The sequence below is a fragment of the Dermacentor andersoni genome, chromosome 1 (genome assembly GCF_023375885.2).
Source record: "Dermacentor andersoni chromosome 1, qqDerAnde1_hic_scaffold, whole genome shotgun sequence".
Classification (NCBI taxonomy): Eukaryota; Metazoa; Arthropoda; class Arachnida; order Ixodida; family Ixodidae; genus Dermacentor; species Dermacentor andersoni.
Window position 1 is genome coordinate 182,246,015 of NC_092814.1, and position 9,799 is coordinate 182,255,813.

General features: G+C 43.9%; 1 protein-coding gene across 1 annotated transcript in view; it reads right to left on the minus strand.

The window, feature by feature from the left end:
• LOC126547253 (uncharacterized) overlaps positions 1 to 8,631 on the minus strand; it is a 70,903-nt gene extending 62,272 nt beyond the window's left edge. Inside the window, exons 1-2 of the mRNA XM_050195207.3 lie at positions 8,476 to 8,631; positions 8,056 to 8,134 (exon numbers count right to left, since the gene is read on the minus strand). Of these exons, the coding sequence (XP_050051164.1) occupies positions 8,056 to 8,134; positions 8,476 to 8,520 (124 nt within the window). The 5' untranslated portion in view covers positions 8,521 to 8,631. The remainder of the gene's footprint in view (positions 1 to 8,055; positions 8,135 to 8,475) is intronic.
• Positions 8,632 to 9,799: the final 1,168 nt, after the last annotated feature.

A 9,799-nucleotide genomic window follows, 5' to 3' on the forward strand; every position in this document is an offset into this window, starting at 1 on the left:
GGGATCACACAGGAAGTCTGCGTACACGTCACGCAAACCGGTTCCGGAAACCATGCCCGATTTCCGCTCTGTACATTTCAACGGCAAGCAAACTCGCCGTCCCCCGTGCGTAATTTGACCGCTGTAGTCGCAGAGTCCGTCATTTCCATGTCGCGCCCGCAAGGATTGTGCATGGACAACGTGCACAGAAGGCTTCGTACAGCACCTGCGTCACCTCGTAATCGCTGTCGTCTGAGCTCTCATCGCTAAATGCGAGACTCTGCAGCAGCACCGAATGTAGCCATTTTGCGAAGCAACACAATGTTGTGCGTACGAACCGGGTACCGATTTCGCTTGAAGATGGAAGTGACACGAGCTACTTCCGCACGAATCCGCGCCTCGGCGGCGGAGCAAGTGAGAGCGATCCGGCGTGGAGAGAGTTGATCCGAAACGACCAGTAAAACGCGCGAACCCGCTCCAGATCGACCAGTGAAAAACGCCCTAGCATAGCTATGCAGAGACTCGCTCATGCCCTAGAGGAAATCCCGCAATTAGGCTACACCTTATATGTGGATGAAACAACCCGTTGGGCTACATACAGCTCTCTAGCGTAGAAAGAGCAAACACTTCAGCAGGCGGCCGACATTGCCTCTAGTTTCACTAACAGCGGACTTAGCTGAGCCCCGGAAAAATCAAACATTACCAGAGTTCAAAACCCTTGCTATAAAACGAATGGACAAATACCGTATTTACACGATTGTAAGTCGACCCCTTTTTTTAAATTTGAAAGTCTGAAGTTGGGGGGTCGACTTACAATCGAAACCGAAACATGGCCCCGCCAAAAAAAAAAGCGATACCAACGGGAGCTACAACGTAGTTACAAATTTATGTTTGCTCTATGGCCCTACCCGTATCTTTTTGCTATCCCGCGTGTTTGTTCGCTTTTCGGAAGGGTTTTTCAACATTTTTGAGAGTCTTGCAGTGCATGCAACACTCATGGGGGATGTCGATAGTTGATGGAAGCGCCGCTGTTCCGATTTGCGGCGGCACCCTCAGAACCGCGGCGCTTGCGGGGAGTATCGGTAGTTCATGGAAGAGCAGACACCGCTCGCGGGTTTCTCTTTCTCTGTTTAAAGCACGACCGGCTTTATTTATAGTCGGTCGTGGTTTATAGGCATTCGTATTGGTTTGACGCGTTCCACTTGACTGCCGGCTACGTGCTACTTCTATGCTTCCCCAGTCGTCATGAGTGCTCCAGGCCCACTAATCGTTCGGCACTCGTTCACAGCAGCGTTCAAGAGGGCTGCCATCCTTTACGCCGAAGAAACAAATCACTGCGCAGCGGGCCGCAATTTCGATGTTTCTAAACGGGTGGTGCGAGAGTGGCGACTGCAGCGAAGCGAAATGTGTGACGGCAAGTGAGAAATTTCCCACGTGCCGAAGTCTGGACGCTTTCCGGAGCTGTAGGCTAAGCTTGCGGCGTACGTCGCTGAAATGCGTGATCGGTCCCTGCCAGTGAAGTGCGACGTGGTCATGAAACAAGCCCGGACCTTCGCCTTAATTTTAAGGTTCTGCTCCGCCGTGAGTACAACGAGTGGCTGTCGGCAGAAGACTGCGAATTTACGCCAACCGGACCTGTCAAAAGAGCCTCCCTGACGGCTGCGTGTGGCTGGGTGCATTTGGCGTGGGCTGCTGTTCTGCAAGATGTCCTGGTGCGGTCGTTTGCCAAATTTGAAATTTCGCTGGACCACGACGCGCTGTGGGACCGCAGCAACGATGATGATGGCAGCACTAGTGAAGACGAGGAGTCCAGTGACCATGTCAGCTACTAATAAATTTTCGTTATCGAATGCGCCCTCGGGTATGCTCTCTGATTTTTTTTTTTTTTCGGTCAAGCGATATGGGGGGGTCGACTTACATTCGAGTCGACTTACAATCGTGTAAATACGGTAAATCTCAACGTGGACGGCCACCCCATCGCTGAAGTCACCCAAGCCAGCATTCTGGGTTTTCGGGTACAAAGCATTGGCAAGGCTACAGACACACAATCAAAACTTTACAAACCACAACTAAAATCTTTAGGATGATACACCGCATAATGTATCACCATAAAGGAATGAAACAGAGACACCCTACGGCTAGTTCAAGCTTTTGTCCTTAGTCGAATATCCCACGGACTCGGCCTCAGCAAGTCTGAAGAATACAAAGTAGACACCGTCATTCACAGCGTGTGTAAAGCTGCCTTAGGGCTGCCTATACACATTCCGACTAAGCAGCTTTTGGCCTTGGGCCTACATAACACTTTTGCAGAGCTCCAAACTGTGGTACTGGTCTCACAGAGAGACTGCCTCAGCCCTACTGCTGCAGGCAGAACTATCTTGGCCCGCATAACAGTCCCACCCCCCCCCCCCCTAAATACAGGAGATGCTATGGAGGACATGACTAAAGAGTGTCACAAGCACATATGCACCAGACTGCTTCCCAAGCATATGCATCACAATACCAACCAAGGTCTTCGTTTGGCCCGGGTCTAACGGCTATGCCACCAAGTGGCACCCAAACGTAATATATCTAGGTGCTGCTACACAAGCAAAATCACGTTATACAGCAGTAGCTGTAGACAAAAAACACCAACCCCTCGTCCCTGCATCCTTAAACACATCTTGCATAACTTTTGCGGAGATTACAGCAATAGCCCTAGCTAACCAACATCAGGATAAGAAAGGCCGCTCCTCAACCATAGTGACTGACTGAAGAAGCATGTCGCTTATTTATGACAGGCCGTTTACCTTCTACTACCCTTAGGTTGCTAGGTTGTAACTTGCAACATTACCACAATATAATATGGTGCCCAGGACATTCAGGCCTCGTAGGCAACGAACGGGCTGATGCTCTAGCTCGTTGACTTGCAACCGAGTGGAGCAGCCCAGCTCACATGCCTTGCCCATGCCGAAACACCCACACAAAATGTTAGAACACCAGCGTTTGACATGCCAAAAATACACCTCCCCACACAAATCCTTAAACGGGGAAGAGGCCACAAGCCTCAGAAAAATCCAGACCGACGTTTATCCGCACCTCCTAAAGCTTTACGCACTCTACCCTACACAATACCGAGCTAGACAGCCGTGGTGTGGCGGTAGACCAACCCTTACCCACATTTCATGGATGTGTGAAAGAATGCCACCAGAGTTAGCTATTCAGTCTAACAAAAACTAACAACGATTAGCAGAGCAGCGGAAGGTACAGCTCGCCAGTTCAAACCTGGGGCCGCAGAGGACACTCCTCCAGCAAGTCCAGCGGGCAGCCAAGGCCAGTGGAGCCCTGGACTAAGGGAGCCACCCATCGCTCTTTGACCCCTTTCCCCCCACTCCCGTGTCTAAAATTTTACTACTACTACTACTACTACTACTACTACTACTACTACTACTACTACTACTACTACTACTACTACTACTACTACTCACTAGCAGAGGGTATTAAAGATCCTTATAGCATTAAACTGAATGTATTCATGTTTAAAGAGGTAAACATCACTCACTATTCTGCAGTCGCTAAGTGCAAGTACTGGCTATACTGTTATAAAAATTCATTGGTGGTGGAAATTTCATCTAACTATGGATATGTGTAAAGGCTGTCTTGATATATAGTTCTTGAAGCCAAAGCACTAAAAATTCACAGTTCTAAGTGTCATGCACTTAATTCCTTTTATTACTAAGCTCCAGAGCGAAAAAATGCTTCTTGTATGCATAATAAATTAATTATTGTTTAACAATACATAAATTCCTCGAACTAACAGAAATGGTAGCGTTTTTTGCGTTAAATCGTTCCATCCCAATGAGTTTGCAGGTGCGTCGCATTTTATGTTTTTCATATCTTTGAAAATGCATTCTATTTCTGATATTTTGTACATAACTGTATTTAATATCTTGCATTATATTGTGTAGACTGTGTCGGTATTAAATAATCTCATTTAATCAGAGCAAAACGAGACAAAGGACAGCAAAGAAGGTGGGACGAAGACTGTCTTCGTCCCATCTTTTTTTGTCGTCCTTTGTCTAGCCCGTTCTCATACCTTAGTGTATTAGATAAGCCTTGATGCTTACACTTCCACTACGCATTGTGCTTTGTTTTGTGGTTTCCAGCACAGTTTCTTCTTTATTCTAAAGCATGTGCCTATAATGAGTCCTTGCAAGCTTTGACAGTACGGAAAAGTAAAATAAGTATGATAGTCACATGAGACCTTATTTAGTTGTATTGTCTTTTCCACATTTGTTAGACTGTTTAACATGCTGAAAGGAGTTTATATTTTTGTTTTTTAGGTCTCTGCACTATTCTAGCTTCAGCCACAATATCTAGATCGGCAAATTCTTTTTTTTTCAGCAAGTATACTTGTTGCTATGGGCAGTATTCAGGTGTGGTTTCTTGGCTTTATAACATAGGGTGGCAGTAAAATATTGTTTTTTGAAGCTGATGTAGGCCCTTTTTTTTTTTTGCAGCAGAGTTGTGGCATTGAAATGCACTGAAGTACCTTGGTTAAGTGCTTGAATGCATTCTGCTATCGCTGCCTCAATGTGTGTGCATGCACGTACACACGTGCACGCCCACAAACACACACACACACACTACACATACCGTCCAAAATACATCTGCCACAGGATCCCATTCTGGATGTCCAATGGATGTACAAACTAGCTTTTTTATATATGCACGGGATCTCTGATGGACTCACAAAACTAATGGCTATCTCTTTACTAATCGCTCAAAGGGCGACCGCCTGTTTAGTGCTCACAGAGGTGCACATAGGAAGGTTGCCGCCGTGCACGCTTTTCCTTGTCTTTTCTCTTTTTGGAGACTCACGAAAAATAATTGCTTCTGGTTGGCGATAAGATGAAGATTAGCAGAAGTTTGTTGCACGTTTTGTTTTTTTGATGGGCACACAACCAGTTTTCTTGAGTGCGTTCACCTGCGCAGTTCAATTACGCTACGGACATAAATATTAGTGTAAGAGCAGGAACATTTGAGACTTACAAAATATTCTCGCGTGCGCATTTTCTAACCCTTATGTGTATAACAATGCATCAAATTTTTAATGCTTATAAGTTTATTTACTTTTTTAATTGTTGTTACTCATGAGTAAACAGTACATACATACCAATGCAAAGTATTTTTTTCTCACTTTACGGTCTCCCTAGAAAAATTACGGTAAATTTTTTTTCGAAATAGGTCCCTCAGAAGAATTGGAATCTACAAAAGATCGACCCTGGACGGTCGCATATGGCAAAAAAAAATCAACTTTGAAAGGATTAATACATAGATAAAGACTGTTCTATGGTATTTTTAATTCAAGAACAAGTATGGATAACATGAACTATTTACATATGACCGACTACGTGTCTATGAGAGTTGATCACGAACTCAAAGTGATAGAAACTTTATGTAGAACTAAAGTGCCTAATAAGTCCTTTTTCCCCAATACAAGTCAAGACTGTAATCAGCTATCAAGTGATATTGTGAAAGCAACTTAAAATGATATGTTAGTACAGCCGCTTCATGACGTAATAGTATAGACGTGAACATGTGGTGTTTTATCCTATGTTGCCTGTATTATGTATATTTTTTTTATGTACCCCCTTTATTCTGGTAAATAAAAAATCAAATGCACGATACAGGCTCCTTGAGGGCAACCACGTTTGGTGCGTCATAGGTGCCAAAATTAGAAGTAGTGGCACCTACGTGAACATCCAAATTAAATTTGAACTGCGCACCACGGTCACATTCAGTAGGCGAAGCGTTGCGGGCACGGCCCACTCTGCCATAGCCTTTGCATTGCAAGCCATTGAAAAAGGAGTAGCTGCACTGCATAGGGGACGTTTGCCAATAGCTCTGCTTCTGCTGAACGCATTGAAGTACTTTTTGTGGCAAAGTATTTCTGAAATAGTCTATTTTAAATTCAAATGCATTTTTTGACTTCGATAAAAGTGGTTCAGGGCCCTCTTTGTATTTCAACTTGCACCAGAAATTTGTTTCTGCACTGACCACAATGTCTCATGCCAATGATTTTTGCCAGAGGATGCGAGGCAAAAGGCACTTGACACATAGGTTTATGCTATTCATTTTGATTGTTTGGGCTTGGAGATCACACTGTACGTTTTCATGTCTTACATGTAATCAATACTTTAAAACAAAACGAAAGTTTTAAACCCTGAGGTCTAAGCTGCGCAAAATATAAATAAAAACTTAATACCACAATTTTCACCGTCATATCGCCTTGGGCCCGGTTGAGATTCAGGTTCTTTAACCTCTCCGTGCCATGCTATTGTCCCTAGTTCTGACCTAAAATGGCCAGATTATTTTTGAGGGCCCTAGCTAACAATTCAGTTTACTTCCTCAGAAAGAATAAATTCGCTTCTGCTTGCACTGTTACATAGTTTGTGTGCTGCCATCTACCAAAAGCATGACTAAGCACTGAGACGAAACTAGGCTCGTCCATGGCATTGCTGGCAAGTACCATTGATGAGCCGGGCAAGCCCTTGATCGTTTTTACCAGCAATGCGTGGACAAACACAGTAGGTCCAATGCACAAAGGAGGTTAAAGATGTTCCTTCGTACTGGACAGGCAATAGCGCCTTACTTATTTGCAGGATATTGCATTTCAATTCAGTCATACGAGAGAAAATATTTGGGAGAATTTTAACTTGCCCAAAACGTATTACAGCTGTTTATCGGTACACAGGAGATGAGCGTGCACAAAACTGGGGAAGCTATCACTTGTCATTGACATCAACTACAGCACATAGAAATAATATTGCAGCAGATAAGTTGAAACTTTCCGTTAGTGCAAAGGCATCGGCAACCACAATCATTAGCATGTACTATTTTTTGTTTCTTTTTTTCGTTAGCAGCGCGCTACCAGCGCTCCACCACCTAACATCTGTCAAAACATGGCTACGGGTTGTGGGAAGGCCAGAATCCAAAGACAGCTTTCGCTACTGCTGAACAAAAGAGTTTTGTTTGCAAGCAGCATAAGTCCTCATTGGGTGAGTGAAATGCAAAAGCATCGCAAAATGCAAAGCAAGTCAAGAATGAGGAGGCACAAAGAAATTACCTACATGGCCATATTGATCTTTTTATAGGCGCAAGTTCATTACTAGGATTGCCTAGTCACAACACTGCTGAGTTGCCACACTGTATTGCCTTCTGATATGTGTCTCACTAATGGTAACAGAATTAACAGCCAAGAATGCTCAATATAGCTGCCTTGACTGCAAAATCGACATTTCACTTGAATTAATGTAACACATCATCGGAATATGTGCTTGTGAGTGCTCCACCTGATCAGCTACTTCATGTCTTCATATACGAAAAATTATGTTTCAACAGTCTGCCTCTACGCCTAACTGCTCTATATTTGAGGAAACAAAGAACAATACAAAATTATGGCGTACCCCCCCATTGATTGCAACTGTTCTGTAACCTCCTGCTGCGTCTACTTGACCGCACATTGTTTTATGTACATCGCTGAGTGGAATTAATTAAATGTATACTTCCGAAGGATTCAGCCAGGCACTATATGCCTAGAGCATCACATGTAACCATGAACTTACTCAAAGCCAGGCTTGTAGCAGTAGATGGACGCTCATTATGACCGCGTCGCATTAGTACTTACAAATGACGCGCCAAAAATGGCGACGGAAAGTGCGCGCCTACAAATATGACGCACCGACTGTTTCCTTCACCGCACAGCGAATCGCGCATGTGCTATGCGCAAAAAAGCGATTATAAAATAAACTCAACTTCTCGGGGCAATAACTTAGCCAAAAAGCACCAAGGACACGCAAGCAAAGCGATATGGAATTAGGCTAAGCTAAGAGGGCGCGTTCTGCATATAAGCGTGCAACTTTCTCGCAAAGATACCCCTCACAACAACGCCGTCGATTGCTTGAAAGAGATCATGACAATATCATAAAGGTCTAAGCAGAATTACTAACATCACGTTTACGTGAAACGAACAATGGCTTCTGCGACTTGCGACGCCACTTCAAATTTCGGCCGCACCGCTGTTTTGAAACGCACCTTTAACGTAGTCTTCTGTGTCCGACTCCACATCTCCGTCATTGTCATTCGCCTTCTGCAGCTTCTTTTCCTTGCCGACCTAAAATGTAGCACACAAATTTGGTTCAATATGGACGGCATGGAAGCCTACTTCGACACTGTCTTTTTTATAAGCCTAGTTTTTGCCCCTCGGGCACGGCGGGCTTGGAAAAGCGCAATTCCAAGCCCGCTTCGTGCTCGTTTGGGTCATATTTATGAAGTTGTGCTTCTGCAAATGGCTTGCTGTTTATATAACCTGGTTTGTACGCAAGAATTTATGCACACGATATCTTAACACAAGCCAAATAAAAAAAAAAGGGGGGGGGGTACGATGACTTCAAACCGGCAAACAAATATTTTTTTCTTTTGGATGCGCATCAATTATATCGGCAAACAGAATACCTTAGATGGCTTTGCAGGTGCACCTTGAGTCTTCTTGAGCTTCATGATGAGAATCTTCCCGCCTAGTCAACAATTTACACAGGACTGACTCGCAACCACGCGGTTCAAAAACTTTTTGTCAAGTCGGCGTCTCGCCGGGTTGCCGGGTCTCGCGATGAGGCTCAATGTGGCTTGACGAACCTCTCAGCCTGTCTCAGCCTTCCGAGCCGGAGCCTCCAATCAAGCCAACGCTTTTCGGGCGTTGTCTATGCGTGCGTGTGTGTGCATATATATATATATATATATATATATATATATACACTTTTTAATGACAATGGTAAGCTTCCAGTCAGGATTTGGTAATGCCTGCCGTATGGACTCCATCCAATTTTTATTCTTCTGTATATTTCCTTCTCATGATCAGGGTTCCCTATCATAGAGTTTCTCACTGTGAGAAACTCTATGTTCCGATATAGATATAGATGGACAAACGATAATAGGCAAACGTGCTCCTGGACAGACTCTAGAGGCTGACTGGCGAGCCTCAATTCTAGTTCACTCGACAGGCTATTGAACAACGGTTGCCGTGATATTCGCCGTTGATCCTTACTCCTCAGCCTTAATTCCCTGTCTAATTACAAAGCCTAATCGCTTGAATACTTCTAAGCATGCAGTGGAAAGATTGTGTCTCTTTGCCTGACTCCTTTCTTGATAGGTAACTTTCTAAACCGCGGTTCTCCGGCAGCTGTGGAATCTTTGCAGATATTTCCCAAGATATTTACATAAGCGTCATATGTACTCCTTGATTACGTAATACCTCTATGACTTCTGATATTTCTACTGAATCAAATGTCTATTCATAATCTATGAAAGCCAATATATATGAGAGGCCGATTGTACTACGCAACTTTCTAAGTTACCTGAGTGATGAGACGTACGGATGCGATTCATTGTAAAATACAATTCCTGAAGCCAGGCTGTTCTCTTGGTTGATTGAAATGTTGCCCTGATTCTGTTGGATGTTATCTCTGTAAATATTTATACAATACTGAAAGTAGGTTACTACCTATAATTCGATTCATTCACACACACACACACACACACACACACACACACACACACACACACACATATATATATATATACACTAACAAAAGAAATTAGCTGCGAAACCGAAAAAGTCTCACATTTCAGGATACCTAGTTCCCGATCAAATTACCACAGGTGTACGTATAGCAGATGCCACATGCAAATCACAAAAAGTGTATACATCCGAGTGCACCAGTGGTAAGAAGGAAAATTTCTGCGACTGAGAGAGTCATGGTCTATGCTGTCTGTCAAAAGG